The following is a 15,278-nucleotide window of genomic DNA, read 5'->3' on the forward strand; positions in this document are numbered from 1 at the left end:
GGAACGTTTTGTAGACTCATTTTCAGGAGTTTCAGACAGTTACATGCAGCTGCTTCTGGAGCAGAACACCTTTTCTGCTTATCAGCACATCTCAGTGCTATGAAACGGCCGAAAACCATTGAGAGAGCACCCTGAATAACACGGGCAGCATAAACCTGCTGTAGAAACCCACCGGCAGCAGCACAAATGCTCCCCATTTTCTCCCACTCCCACCTCCAACAATATGACTTAACATTCCCTAATGGAACTTCACTGAAAGCCCTACTTGGGGAATAAAACAATCCCTGACTAGGACTTGTTCTCCTCATGTGTCAGTGCCACTGCAGCTGCTGGCTATGCTTTTCTTCTTAGTTAATTGGTCGTACTGGGCTTGCTTAAATTCCCTGGAAGAGTCAAAAGGCCAGAGATATTCCTGGGCTCTGTTTTCTACTCCCACTAACCCCAACTGGCACTGGAATCGAAAGTCCATGAGAAAGCTCTCATTTATTCTGGGATTAACGAGGAGCAACGTTTCCCCAGGCACTTCTGCTGAAGGCTAAATACAGTATGAAAAGGAGAGTAAGGAATCAGTTGGGGTGTGTCTTGTGACCAAAAGTACTCAGCAGCAGCTCCTGCTCTTTTTCAGTTTCTGTCCTTTCCAGCAATCAGGTCACACCATCAGCATGAGCCGGGACTCCAGGGTGTCAGAGGGCAGGCTCACTTCTGGAATACAGTCAGCATTTTCTGGACTTCGGTTGCACACAAGACACAAATAGCTGTTTGCGTTTCAAGTGAGCCTCTACTCTTTGCTACTGAAAACTGCCTATCTGGACACACACTTTTCACAGAAAAAGTGTTTATTCTTCTTTAGTTACTGTGCAGTGGACATCTGGAGAGAGTGACATAGGAATGGCACTGCAAATGCTGTTGCCAGAGCTGGCAGGAAGTCACATCAGGTTATTCTCCCAAATGCCTGCCTTCACATCCCTATGGGGAAAACAACCCAATCTACCCATCACAAAACCCAAAGAAACAACAATGCCAAAAGGACCCTAAGCTTCACTTTTGCTTTGAAAACTGCTAAGGACAAGAGGGAATGGCCTCAAGCTGCAGCAGCGGAGATTTAGACTGGAGATTAGGAACAAATCCTTCCCCAAAGGGTGCTCAGGCACTGGAACAGGCTGCCCAGGGCAGTGCTGGAGTCACCATGCCCAGAAGCGTTCAACACACTGTGTAGACGAGGCCTTGAGTTCCATGGGTTAGTGGTGGCCTTGGTAGTGCTGGAGTCAAGGTTAGGCTTGATGATCTTAAAGGTCTTTTACAACCCAGCTGATTCCATGATTCTGTGAACATCTGTACTTCTAGAAGTAGAAGTTTCTCACACACAGCAGATGTTGTGAGTCACAGTTTAAGCCAGGCCAGTAAATCAGCACCACACAGCTCAACCCTCCACTTTCCGCTCCCCTCCTGGCAGAAAAAAGGAACGAACATGAAACGCACGGGTTGAGATAAGAACAGTTTAATAAATAACAAGGGGAGAGAATATGAAACTAAAAGGGTAAAGGAAAAACATCAGTAAACACAGGTGATGCACAATAAAATTGTTCAGCACCCACTGACTGATACCCAGCTCAACCCAAGCAGGGATCGTCCCTTCAAAGGGACTCCGCCAGTTTCTATACTTGGCATGATGTGCTGTGGTATGGAATAGTCCTTTGGCTACATTGGGTCGGGTATCCTCTCTCTGCTTCCTCCAGGCTTCTTGTGACCCTCCTCACTGGAGGAGGGGTAAACATTACTGAACACACTGATATTCTAGTTGTCGCTATCAGCATTATGCCCAGACTGAAGCTGAAACCCAGCACTGTATCACCCACTAAGAAGGAGAAAAAAACTCCACCTGTTACAGCTGAAACCAGGACACTGTGCAAAGTGAGTGGGTGAAAACATGCAGTGAGACAGTGTAGAGCCTGTAGTTCTTGGTCTTACGTCAGCCTGGGCTTTTCTACTTCTGATAAAGCACCAAAATTGCATGAAGCATGCTAAAGATTTCCAGCAATGGTGGTTACTTAACCCCAACCGCTTACTATTTTTGAAGGCTGTTGCTTTTTGATTTGGAAACAAAGTCAATGACATCAAGTGTCAAGGAATTTTCAAAACCAGTCCCTATGTAAGACTTCTGCATGCATTTTAGTTTTAAATTACACAGGAAGAATGATGTGTACTAGATGAACTGGTAGTTTCTGGGAGCAGTTCTAGCCTATTCCTCCAAACAATCATTTTTTTCCACCACTATTTTCCATATTAATAACAGAAAGCAAGCCTTTGTCCAAGCAGGAAAACAAGCTACAGGTTTACCCTTACCCTGATACATGATAAAGGACATCTTTGTGTGGAAACTTCTTACAAAGAGGTAGACAGCATCATTGAAAGTGCAGTGGAGAAGGGGTTGTGACTTAAATATACAAATAAATTAATCACTTCAAGTTAATGATTAGTTTTGGGGATCATTTACTAAATTTAAAGTGTAAGAAATGTACGTATGTATTACAAAAAGATGTGACAGGGTTTTTTTTAGCTTATTTAGCAATTCTCCATCCCTGTCGGTGTTCAAGGCCAGGCTGTATGGGGCTTGGAGCAACCTGGTCTAATGTGAAGCATCCCTGCCCATGACAGGGTGTTGGAACTGGATGATCCAACCCTAACCATTCTATGATTCTGTATCATATATTATATAAGATATAATAATATATATCCAATTCCAACTCCCTCTTCCATAGGCAAGGATGCTTCACAGTAGACCATGCTGCCCAAGGGTTTGTCCAACCTGGCCTTGGACACTGCCAGGTGTGGAACACTTCTTTGGGCAACCTGTCCCAGCACCTCACCACCCTCACAGGGAAGAACTTCTTCCTTGTATTGAACCTGAATTTCTCTTGTTTCAGTTTAAACCCATCACCCCTTGTCCTATTCCTACAGTCCATGATGAAGAGTCCCTCTCCGGCATCCAGAGCCAGCAGTGTACCCTGGCAGCAAAGGCACCCAACAGCATCCTGGCCTGTATTAATGTGGTATTTTTTTCTCTTTGATTCTTTTTGAGCTTCAGTGACTTCAGTTTTCAAGTTTTCTTTCCAGTCACAAGCAGCCTAAAAACATATTGTTCTTTGTACAGCAATGGGTAGATTGACATTCTTTTAGAATACTGTGAAGCAGAAGCTACAACAAAAAAGGAACCTTAAAAGTGCAAAAAATATCAAAAGTTCTAGAAAAAAAAAAAAAAAAAACAGGGATGAGAAAAGGCACCTAGGTTTGCTGAAGGATCAACTGCCCTTCTTCTGTCTGTAACAAGTAGTTATCTAACGTTGCATAGAAAGCTAAACAGTTTTTGATTTATCTACATTCTCGTAAATGGACATGTCTTTGTTAGTTTCTAAATATGATACAAAAGACCTTAACTCTTATATTTTGTGTTAGTGTCACTGTCCCTTCTAAGAAAAGAAGAGCAGACACTGGAAACAGTTCAGCTGGCCTTCAAAGCATCCCCTTTATGGATGACTTCAGTGCTTGTTGGAAGACCTCCAAGGTAAAAGGTGGCAGCTTCTTCAGTGTTGAATTCTACAGCTTCTCTTCCATTCTTGTTTGGTCCACAAAGCAATTACTTGCTTATGATTTAAGAGATGAAGCAAAAGAAAAGCACACAGGTAAATTATTGTGTCTTCTCTTCTGGAAACTGAACTGATTATACACAAATACTGCAGGCTTTAAATACTAATAAAGTGTAAGATGAATTAAGACATTTCACATGATCCAAAGCAATCCAATTACAACAGGTAGGCGAACCATGGTATCTGATAGCCAGTAGCCATTTTACCTAAATCATCTGTATACGGTTAAAAACATTTCTCTGCAACTGCAGCACTTTAAGAACATTTATTCACTTATTGCCAGCCACCTGCTAAGCAGATGGTAGTGTGTGAGGTTGTCCTGACTCCATGACTTTAGATCACTTAACTAGGCATTAAAGACACTGCTTTTATGCAAAGGTTCAGGTACAGTCCTAGTACCAGCTGTGCACCACCACACATGCATGCAATGCTGCTGCTATTTCTTCCATACAGTAATGCCAGATGCTTGTTGAACTTTCTCTTCTGAGGACTGCAAATACAGCTCTTATTTGACAAGCAAGGAAACTGGAAGTAAAGGGAAGTTGCAGTGCAGGAAGTTAGAACCCAGCAAGTTGAAGACTACATGTCCTACTTACCAACTTAACTCACTGCATGCAACATGCATCAACCGCTAACCAGGCTGATAACCAAGAAAGCATACATAAAGCTCACATCAGTGTTTCTGTCTTGCTATACTCAGACGAACAGTAAAAAAGGAACCAACTGGAGGTGCCAAGGCAGCATCATCCAGTCTTTGCTCCTGTTTTGATAGCCCTACCCATCCCTTCCACTAGCCTCTAGTTGCGCATCACTCCAGTCTAGGATAAACCGCCAGCAGTCTAGGAGAGCAGCATATGGTAATACACGGTACTCATCTCTGTAGACAATAAGAAAAATAATTATGTCCCTACTTTAGTTCTCACAAGGTTCCTGTATAGGCTTGAGGTATTTTTTATTTGTATCTTTAAAACCCAAGCAGGTTTACTGCCTTACCTATGGGTGATTTATACCAGCTTGATGGACCGAAGAACATGATCTAGAAGCCAGCCTGGGGGGGGGGTGCTGCTGTTTGTGTCTATGCAGTGAGGGCCTGAATATGAAATTAGCATCATCCTCATTTTATAGCTGTGGCAACAAGCATCAGGTTTCACACTCCCTACAGAACATGCAAGATGTTCTGTCCCCACAGAGCTTGCAAACAGTACCAAAGAAAGCACAGTTACTATGATGCCCTGACGTTACATAATATAGCCATTTCAAATGCTAAACCTAAGTGTGACATAGGAGCACAGTTTGGCCAAGTGTGTGCCTGTGCAAAGCAACACGTCACATAGGCCAGGAATAATTCACCAACTTACATCATTTGGTCTTCAGTATTACCCACCGGCAACTAACAGGATTTGCCTTGGATACCACAGCCTCCTCTCCAGCCCTGTTTTAGGTCTGTTTCTTTGTTGCACGACAGTTTCATTGGCAGTTTCATCTACATCACTGAGTCAGGTTTCTTCTAATCAGTCTTAACTCACTCCCACCCTTCCACTCATCCATGTTTTCCCACATTTGTACATGATTGCTGATCACCAGAAAGAGGAGATCAACGCCTCCCGCTCCGCTGCCCCCTTTGAGCAAGGTGCAGACTGTGATAAGGACACGGCTTTCATTTTGCAAATAACAAAACTACCTTTTCCATCAATTCCTTTCTTCCCTCACCAAGTTTATTTGCTAGAGCTAACCTAATTTCACATCCCACCAAAACTTTGTTTCTTCACAGATGTTCTGTTTGTCACGTACTTTTAAACTAGCTATGCTCTATGTAGAGCAGCCAGTATCGTCAAAGGCTTCAGCTCTGGGAAATCAGCAGGCTCAAAGTGCAGCAAATCTTTACAGTGTGAGAAAGTAACAGCTTCATGCAACACATTTCATAGGCACATCTCAGCCTGTCCTGCTATCCCTGCAACAGCCTCCCTCACCCCCCCAGCCCCTTCCTGTCTCCTGCCCTTCCTTCTGCCTTTGATTCTGTCACTGACCAGCATTCCACCCCTCCAGTATGTCAGCCCAGTGCCCTTCACAGTCTGATTTAACCTACTAGTCTCACAGGCAATGGCCCAGATTTTTCTGCTGAGTCACTTTCCTGCTACTTGAGTTAGTTTAACCAGCTCAGAGGGGTGTGATGAACATTAAAGCTGTTCCAAAGAGCAAGACCTCCACTTTTAGCAATAGTAAGTGGCTAGATTGGCCAAGCCATCCTACAAATAGTTTCTGTGGAACAATTTTCATCCATCTACAAGAAAGACAGATCTCCCTAGAGTCAGAGTAAAGCATGCTTGAGCTATGGTAAACTAAAGCAAGCCTCTCCAACATAGAAAAGTTGATTGCCATCAGTAGATGGGTTCAAAGTTCAGCAACAGTTCTCAGTATCGCCTAATCTACATAAGCTTTGCAGACATATCAGCAATGAGAAAGTTTTATTACATATTTACCTACAGTCTTACATCTGAAATATCTTACACAACTGCAGTGAAATTCTTTCCAAGCAGGTCAACCTGCACTTCAACTATGTCCCTTGGGAATCGAGGGATTCACAATTACTGATGGAAGCCGATTTCACTTCTTCATGCTGCCACTGAATCTGTTAGGCTGATGAAATTACTGCTATCGCCACCACATAGCTATCATGCAGACCAAAATCTTTGAGATATAGCACTATGCTTTAACTATTCCAACTGGCAGCTTCCTGTCTCATAGATATGAATTGAGCACAGCAAGTTGTTGGATCAGATTCAGCATAAGGTTCTCAAGAGGCCTTGGTATAGGCCTGTCCCAGCAATAAATAGATCTTGAGGGCAAGCTTTATGATGCTCTGAAAAAAGGTAGTGAAGGCACATTTGGGTAGGAATGCGAGAGGCCATAAATACTTGGTAAATAGAAACACACAGTAAATGAAATACCTGAAGGAGAAGTACACAAATACAAACTACAACATTTCCCAGTACACAGAGCCCAGTGTCTGAATGCACAAAGTTTAGCATATTACTTCTTTCAAACCTATTGCCCTTGCCTAAGTTGCACTGGTTTCTTCTGCTGTGTTTACAATGCATCCCAGAGTCAGAAACTTCCTAACAGTCTACAGAAACTCAGTTCAGTAATCTCGAAGCATGTTGAGCTCCATTAGGAAGTACTATACATACCTCTTTTGTATAGAAATGCTACTGTTACTGCAACTGCCACGCAAATAACAGAAGCTGCAATAAGACCATCTCTGCTTCTTTTGTGATGGTTGTCTCCTTTAAACAAATAAAATAAGGATTGGTCAGTTAGAAAGCAACTGTGTGCTACACTACTTCAGCATAGATACAACCCTGAGTATCTTTATAGGTATTTGGTTTTTAAAAAGTAACCTCGAGAAATTAATGCACCAGGATCAGTTATCAGCAAAACCCTATACCAGCTCTGGTAAAGTTAGATGGTAAGTTCCTTAGTACAGTGAAGGCACATCACCACTTGAAAGGTCCATCCCATTTTTTGGCCTGTTAAAGGCTGAGCCAGAAATCAGCCAAGTAAAATTTCATCAAACATCTTCTATTGGGTTTGCAAGCAAGGTTTTGGTAGCAGGGAGACTTCATGGGTGGCATCTGTAAGAAGATGCCAGAAGCTGCCCCCATGTCAGACAGCCAGTGCCAGCTGGCTCCAAGATGGACCCACCACTGGCCAAGGCCGAGCCCATCAGCAACAGTGGTAGCACTTCTGCAATAACCTATTTCAGAAAGGGTAAAAGCTGACATGCAACAGCAGACAGAGAAGTGAGAATGTGCAAGAGAAAAAGCCCTGCAGACACCAAGATCAGTGAAGAAGGAGGAAGGAGAGGAGGTGCTCCAGGCACCAGAGCAAAGACTCCTCTGCAGCCTATGGAGGTCCATGGTGGAGCAGATATTCACCTGTAGCCCATGGAGGGTTCAATACGTTTTTTACCTGAAAAGCACTGGGTCAAAGAGATTTCAGAGCTCTTTTCCGTTTGAGAGAATTTAATGGAGCACACAGCTTTTGTGGAAGCACCAACATCCTTCTTAGGGATGAAAACTTCTGGGATGTGATGAACGATTGCCGGTACGCCATTCAACTTCAATGTATAATGCAGAGGCTTTGGGAAATCTGCTGTACATTTCAACACAAAGGTATCCCCACTGTCATTGCAACTTGCTTCAGGTTTTGAAGGGGGAGCTAGAAAGAAGAAAAAACCCCAAAACCCATTCTATATTACTTTGGTCATAAACCGCCTTGAGTTTTAGCACAGACAACAAAAGCAGCAGGAGGGTGCAGAGATAAAAATATATGTGTGTGTGTGTGCCCACTCACATCTGTGAGAAATCTGTTTCTAAAAGCAGCCCTGTTTGTGGTGGTTCTGTGCCTAGTTCGAGACTCCTCATGGTTCACTGTCAAGAGGATTAATACACACATTGGTCAAATATATTTCTCAAAGACTACAAGTAAAGCTGTGTAGATCTGCACAGGATAATACCAAAGACATTTAACTATGTATAGTATGCCTAAAGGAACATCTTTAGTAGACATCTAATGCCTGGGATAACTTGGGTCAGCTTGCTCGAAGAGTTTGGTTATCTACCTGAAAGCAGGTAGTGTGCCATCTACACTCATTCTAGAACTCATACCAAGGTGAGCAATGACGGGCACATGAATTAGATGCCACCTTTGGAAATTTGTTTAAAGTGCCAAAGCAACTTAATAGAGCCAAAAGAACAGCCTCCCACTGCTTCCGTTTGCTTCCCTGACAAATAAACAACCCTCTTTCTAGCCTTCTTAAAGTGAATAGAGTGGTGCAAGTTCTTCATGCAGTTCTTCCACTACTTACATAGCACAGTAAGTGTGAAGGTTAAGGGAGAACTTTCTTTCTGAGTAACGAAGTACTCCAATACGTATACGCCAGCATCACTCTTCTGCAAATTAAATATAGTCAAGCAGCCATTCTCCTCATTAAGGAAGCTTCTGTTACGGAAAGAAGGAAAATACTTCGTGTTTTGTCCTTCCCATTCAACCACTTTATCCTTGTCTTTCATCCAAATTATTTCCTCTGCGTTTTTTTCTATATTCGCTGGAAAAGTGAAATTTTCTCCCACAATGCCAAACAGGTCCTGGCAGCAGATGCCTGCTACAGGGGAAAAAAAAAAAAAAGAGAAAAAAGTTACTTTAATAATTGTTTTATACACTATTGCTTGACTAATACTGTACGCACTACCAGATACATTCAAATTTAGGTTAGAAGCACGTCACAATGTTGATAAATAAGGCATGCACCAGTTTAGTATTGCTCAAACCTGGCCTTTCTGCACAATCGTGTGACAGGCATCATAAAGGGATGCAGTTTCCGCATAACGGTCCCAGGTAGAATCACTGTCCGAATCTTCTTCCCTTTCCTAACCTCCTCTATCCTCAGTACTTTCCCTTTTTTCACTTGAATTAGGCCTCCTGCCTATGGTCTGATGAAAAAGATGAAATGAAGAGTTGTCATCACCAGCAAAATCTGTCCCAGCATCCTGTTGCAGAATGCCCAGACGGAAGATTCTGCTGAGCAAATAAACTGCAATTTTTCCAGCATGAGTATCCACAGAATTAGCAAAGAGCACACTTCCGATACAAAGTTGCTACTCTGTTCAAAGCATCTGCTCTGGAATCGTGGGGATCCTAGGGACTTCCCTTGGAAACCTCACTTCATCAAGTTTATGTTAACTAACTTCCCAAGCAAGAGAAGGTGGCTGTTCAGAAACCCTTACTGCTATGAGTGTTGAATCAATCGTATTCTCCTCAAAAGACCTAGGCATTCAATACAAACAAACACACAACAAGAGAAAAGAAGAACAGTAAGAGATTTTTCCTGGTTTTTATTAAGGACAGCTACATGTGCTAAAACATCTACTCATCTAACAGGTGTTACGACACTCTGCTGTGGGGAAGGGACACTGTAAACCATCAGCACCTCTGTGTCCCTGCTCCAGTCTTCAGCAATCACTTCCTACTTCTCCTACTTCTGAATGGCTCTAACAGAAAAGAAAATCACAAAACTACTGCCGTGGCAGGCATGTATGTGGACGCTGACAAAAACATGCAATACCGAGTTCAAATTACACTTGCAATACAGACTTGATTCTACTCCACTACTAAGTTGAAGGAAGGGTGTGAGCATAAACATGGTAACAGCACATGGTGAAAAAGAAATATTTGATGAGCTTATTCTTCAAGACAATTGCTCCCATGCGATAGGTACTATTTTCATAGAATCATAAAATCATAGAATCATAGAATGGTTAGGGTTGGAAAGGACCTCAAGATCATCCAGTTCCAACCCCCCTGCCATGGACAGGGACACCTCTCACTAAACCATCCCACACAAGGCTTCATCCAACCTGGCCTTGAACACTGCCAGGGATGGAGCACTCACAACCTCCCTGAGCAACCGATTCCAGTGTCTCACCACCCTAACAGGAAAGAATTTCCTCCTTATATCCAATCTAAACTTCCCCTGTTTCAGTTTTAACCCGTTACCCCTTGTCCTGTCACTACAGTCCCTGACAAAGAGTCCCTCCCCAGCATCCCTATAGGCCCCCTTCAGATACTGGAAGGCTGCTATGAGGTCTCCACGCAGCCTTCTCTTCTCCAGGCTGAACAGCCCCAACTTTCTCAGCCTGTCTTCATACGGGAGGTGCTCCAGTCCCTGATCATCCTCGTGGCCTCCTCTGGACTTGTTCCAGCAGTTCCATGTCCTTTTTATGTTGAGGACACCAGAACTGCACACAATACTCCAGGTGAGGTCTCACAAGAGCAGAGTAGAGGGGCAGGATCACCTCCTTTGACCTGCTGGTCACACTCCTTTGGATGCAGCCCAGGATACGGTTGGCTTTCTGGGCTGCGAGCGCACACTGCCGGCTCATGTTCGTTTTCTCATCGACCAACACCCCCAAGTCCTTCTCTGCAGGGCCGCTCTGGATCTCTTCTTTGCCCAGTCTGTAGCCGTGCCTGGGATTGTTCCGACCCAGGTGTAGGACCCTGCACTTGTCGTGGTTGAACTTCATAAGGTTGGCATCAGCCCACCTCACAAGCGTGTCAAGGTCCCTCTGGATGGCATCCCTTCCCTCCAGCGTAGCAACCGAACCACACAGCTTGGTGTCATCGGCAAACTTGCTGAGGGCGCACTCAATCCCACTGTCCATGTCAGCGACGAAGATGTTAAACAAGACCGGTCCCAACACCGATCCCTGAGGGACACCACTCGTTACCGGTCTCCAGCCGGACATCGAGCCATTGACCACAACTCTTTGTGTGCGGCCGTCCAGCCAGTTCTTTATCCACCGAGTGGTCCATCCATCAAATTGATATCTCTCCAATTTAGAGAGAAGGATGTCATGTGGGACAGTGTCAAACGCTTTGCACAAGTCCAGGTAGATGACGTCAACTGCTTTACCCTTATCCATCAATTCTGTAGCCCCATCATAGAAGGCCACCAAATTGGTCAGGCAGGAGTTCCCCCTAGTGAAGCCATGCTGGCTGTCACCAAGCACCTTGTTGTTCTTCATGTGCCTTAGCATGTTGTCCAGGAGAATGTGCTCCAAGATTTTACCAGGCACAGAGGTGAGACTGACTGGTCTGTAATTCCCCGGGTCTTCCATTTTCCCCTTCTTGAAAATGGGGGTTATATTTCCCTTTTTCCAGTCGTCGGGAACTTCACCTGACTGCCATGATTTTTCAAATACGATGGCCAGTGGCTTAGCAACTTCATTCGCCAGCTCCTTCAGGACCCACGGATGGATTCCATCATGTCCCACGGACTTGTGTGCGTTCAGATTTTGAAGATGGTCACGAACCAGATCCTCTCCTACAGTGGGCCCAAGGTCTTCATTCTCACAGCCCCTGCATCTACTTTCTAAGAACTGGGTGGTGCAGTCAGAGCCTTTGCCAGTGAAGACCGAGGCAAAGAAGTCATTCAGAACCTCAGCCTTCTCCAAATCCTGCGTAGCCAGTTCTCCCGAAAGCTTCCTCAGGGGGCCTATTTTGTCCCTAGTCTGTTTTTTGTTTCCTACGTACCTGTAGAATCCCTTCCTATTATCCTTAACATCCCTGGCTAGGTTTAATTCTAACCGGGCCTTAGCCTTCCTAACCTGGTCCCTAGCTTCCCGGACAACATCCCTGTACTCTACCCAGGCCGCCTGTCCTTGCTTCCATTTTATATAAGCCTCTTTTTTCCTTTGAATTTTCCTCAGCAGCTCCTTATCCATCCAAGGAGGTCTCCTGGCCCTCCTGCTGCACTTCCTTCTAGTTGGGATGCAGCACTCCTGAGCTTGCAGCAGGTGATCCTTGAATATAAACCAACAGTCTTGGGCCCCCCTGCCCTCCAGGGCTATATCCCATGGAACCTTACTAAGCAGGCTCCTGAAGAGGCCAAAGTCTGCTCTTTTGAAGTCCAGGGCAGTGAGCTTGCTACACGCTCTTCTCACTCTCCTGGGGATCTCAAATTCGACCATCTCATGATCGCTGCACCCAAGGCTTCCCTGTAGTACCACATTCTCAACAAGCCCTTCCCTGTTGGTGAGCACAAGGTCAAGCATGGAACCTCTCCTTGTCAGCTCCTCTATTACTTGCAGAAGGAAGTTGTCTTCCACACAATCGAGTTTACTTTTGTGGGTTTGGGGGAGGCTTATTCCTCAATGGCATCAAGTCAAGAACTCATCAACTCCTGTATCATTCTGTGCTTCCCTCCCTTTTCAGGCCGTCTTCATACAAAAACTTCCTACTATTCATAAAATCATTGCGGATACTACAGCTTTATTGCACCAGAACAAGTCACTTCACTGCGTGTGAGTCCAGAAAACAAACTGTAGCCCATCTCACTCCACATCCTATCTCCTTCCCCTAGGAAAGCAGTCAGGAGGTCAGCATGGCCAGTCATTGAGATTAGATTTCTCACAGGCAAAGAACAATGCTTGACAGCATGCTAGAGCATTCTGCTCTTTGGCCTGGTGCCACGGCACAGAAACTTTCTCAGACAGAGAATGAAGACAAGCAATGGGAAACACACTTCTGTGTGCTCAGGTAGAGAACTCCACGCACAGAAGGTCTCATCCAGGCCTTACTTCTTATGGACCATCCAATCTGTTTGCAATGAGTACTGTTCTCATGCCATTACAGTTTCGACTTTTGTTGCCTGCACTTACACAGTAGCCTTTTCCAGGCACAGGAACTGGAAAGGTAAACAGGAGAGAGGGCTCAGCTACCACTCCCACATCTTTTCATTACAACCCTGCTGCCTTTATCTTCTCTTCTGCTGAGATAGATTTAAACATTTCACTTGCCCCTGATGTTCCAATACGAGCATCTCTTTCCGCTCATCTCACTTAGCAATTTCCAGAAAAGCACAGAACCCAGGATCTCCAAACATTTGTCTGTGGAGACCACAAGGCAGCAGGATGCTGTGCAAAATGAAACACTGTTTGGAAGGGATGAAGCTTGGTGTCTTGTTAGAGATTTGTTTCATAAAGGCAAAGCTTAGGAGTGCATCTTCATCAAGAAGTCCTCTCTTACTGCCTAGTGACCTACAGTGTTCCTAGCATGGAGAAAAACTCCCTGCTCTACCAACTGCAAAACTCTGCCTCTCATTAACTCTGGCTCACAGACCCACAGCCAAACTGAGGTGGCTTAATGTATCAAGGCACAGTGGCTGTTGGCACGAGCAAGGTAACGCAATTCCCTTCTGGGAAGAAAGCAGCCATTTTCCAGATACCAAAAATACAAGCAAGGAGAGCCACCACTGCTGAGCCCACCACTAATAACTTCCTAAGCCTGGGTATTGATGCATGTAAACTCCCTGTATCTTTGCTCTCGAAAGTTAGTCACAAAAGTTAGGCTGGAGTTACAAGAGCAAGGTTGTTTCTTCTTCAAGCCCAGAAATGAGACTGGGAGAAAGCAGAGCTGAAAAGAAAACACATTTTCCCTCCACAGCTGCTACTTGGTATGGGGGATCACTGTCCTCTTCAGTTCACTCTTGTTTTGTTGGCTGGTGAAAAAATGGCATGGCAGCAAGGAGCTGAAGAGTTCCTGCCCAAGGACACTCGGAGCTCCCAGCAGCAAGACAGGATCAACATCATCTCCTCCCCTCTAAAACCAGGGATGACTCACTCACCTGCTATGCTGCACTAGTGACAGTCTGAACAACCTTCCACTCAATGCTGACAGCTTCCTTTTCTCCAAGGAAATGATGAATAAGGTCTCTACCACTTTCAACTTCTAAAGAAAGCAAGTGTCATCGTAAGCTTCCTAAATTTCCCAGGGATTTTCCCCCCTCTTTTCTACTTCATTTTATAAGGGGACAGATTTCCCACTTCACAGCAGTTAACCTCTCTGCTGGACAAACACCTTTAACCACACTTGTCAACTCTCAAGATCCAAGGAGCCTGTGCATCAACCCAGAGATGATCCTGGCTTTCCAAGGACTGAGACCATTAATCACATTAAGCTAAGAAACTCTCAAGTAACAGTTTTCACTCTGCGTCCATCCTGTAGCGTTAAATGTCAATGGAAAAAAGCGCACCTATTTGTTTCTTTTTGGTATTAATATGATATCACAGCCACAGCTCTGGAGACAAAGATTTATCAAGAGCTTTTAAGCAGGCAGGAGAGGATTCGTTTTTCCTTTTGTGAGGAATTGGACAGGGCTTTGAGCACCCTGGTCAAGTGCACGGTGCCCCTACCCACGGCATGGAGGCTGGAACTAGATGAGCTTTAAAGGTTCTTTCCAACCCAAACCATTCTGTGACTCAATGAAATTCACGACTTCCTATTTATTCAGGAAGATTCACGAGTAAGATAACAGGACAACACAATCGGTGTCGGCTTTATGCAGCTGATGACTGATCTTTCAATTCCTACCATTTAAAACTATGTTTAGCGTTTCTATTAGCAACCCACTGGACTAACCACATTCTACAAGCAACACGAATTTCTGAGAAGCCCAGAGTCTTCCCCATTCACCAAAGAAGGCGCTGGGAGCTGCTCTGAAGTCTCCCCGGAGCCTTCTCGTCCCCCGGCTGAACAAGCCCAGCTCTCAGCTTTCCCCACAGGAGAGGAGCTTCATTACGCAATCCCAGCACACGCGAGAGGAAGTGGTTCTGCCAAGTACCTCCATTCAAAGGGACTGGAAGGGGTTCTCCTCCCTTCGGGGCCGCGCTCCTCAACGCCGGAGCCCACCGCAACTTGCTAAGCCGCCGCTCCGGGTGGTAACGGGGCAGAGTTCCTCCGCAGGGCGGCCGCTAACACTCGCTGCCCGCCCCCATCGCGGTGAGGGGAGCCGGCCGGCAGGGAAGGAGGCAAGAGAACACGCGGAGGGCTCAGGAAGGGTCCGCCACGAAGCCCCCCCTCAAGACTTACCAAGGAAGTCCAGGAAGACCAGGAGCCGCACCAGCAGCGGCGCCGCCGGCCGCATGGTCTGGCCTGTCCTGGTCTGACCGCGCCGTCCGGCTGCTTGCTCGCTCTCCTCTCCTCTCCTCCGCTACCTCCCTCACAAGTACCGCCCACCCTCCCGAGCACCGCGCAAATACAAATCTCAGGAAGGGCGAGAATAGCCCGGCCCCCTCA

At 45.4% G+C, this 15,278-nt stretch overlaps 1 protein-coding gene across 4 annotated transcripts; it reads right to left on the reverse strand.

Moving 5' to 3' along the window:
• Positions 1–446: 446 nt before the first annotated feature.
• Positions 447–15,208, reverse strand: CD58 (CD58 molecule). 4 transcript variants are annotated; one of them, XM_065676094.1, is made up of 5 exons: positions 15,072–15,208; positions 8,512–8,808; positions 7,614–7,862; positions 6,833–6,928; positions 447–1,446 (listed from the first exon to the last, which is right to left on the reverse strand). In XM_065676094.1, the coding sequence occupies exons 1-5, from the start codon at positions 15,124–15,126 to the stop codon at positions 1,421–1,423; spliced, it is 723 nt and encodes a 240-aa protein (XP_065532166.1). In that variant the 5' UTR covers positions 15,127–15,208; the 3' UTR covers positions 447–1,420. The 4 variants fall into 4 exon arrangements, with proteins under 4 accessions (XP_065532166.1, XP_065532164.1, XP_065532165.1 ...); XM_065676092.1 differs by lacking the exon at positions 447–1,446 and adding an exon at positions 1,483–3,637; XM_065676093.1 differs by lacking the exon at positions 447–1,446 and adding an exon at positions 1,483–3,641.
• Positions 15,209–15,278: the final 70 nt, after the last annotated feature.

Source organism: Lathamus discolor, chromosome 4 (genome assembly GCF_037157495.1).
Source record: "Lathamus discolor isolate bLatDis1 chromosome 4, bLatDis1.hap1, whole genome shotgun sequence".
NCBI lineage: Eukaryota > Metazoa > Chordata > Aves > Psittaciformes > Psittacidae > Lathamus > Lathamus discolor.

What these genes read in the sequence shown, in the direction of transcription:
- CD58 (XM_065676092.1), bottom strand. Translation starts at nt 15,126, where the DNA reads ATGCGGCCGGCGGCGCCGCTGCTGGTGCGGCTCCTGGTCTTCCTGGAC. An exon ending in CTTCACACTTACTGTGCTAT is followed by an intron (nt 7,863 to 8,511) that starts GTAAGTAGTGGA and finishes TCTTCTTTCTAG; the next exon opens with CTCCCCCTTCAAAACCTGAA. An exon ending in AGCATTTCTATACAAAAGAG is followed by an intron (nt 3,638 to 6,832) that starts GTATGTATAGTA and finishes ATCATAAGCAAG; the next exon opens with TAATTGCTTTGTGGACCAAA.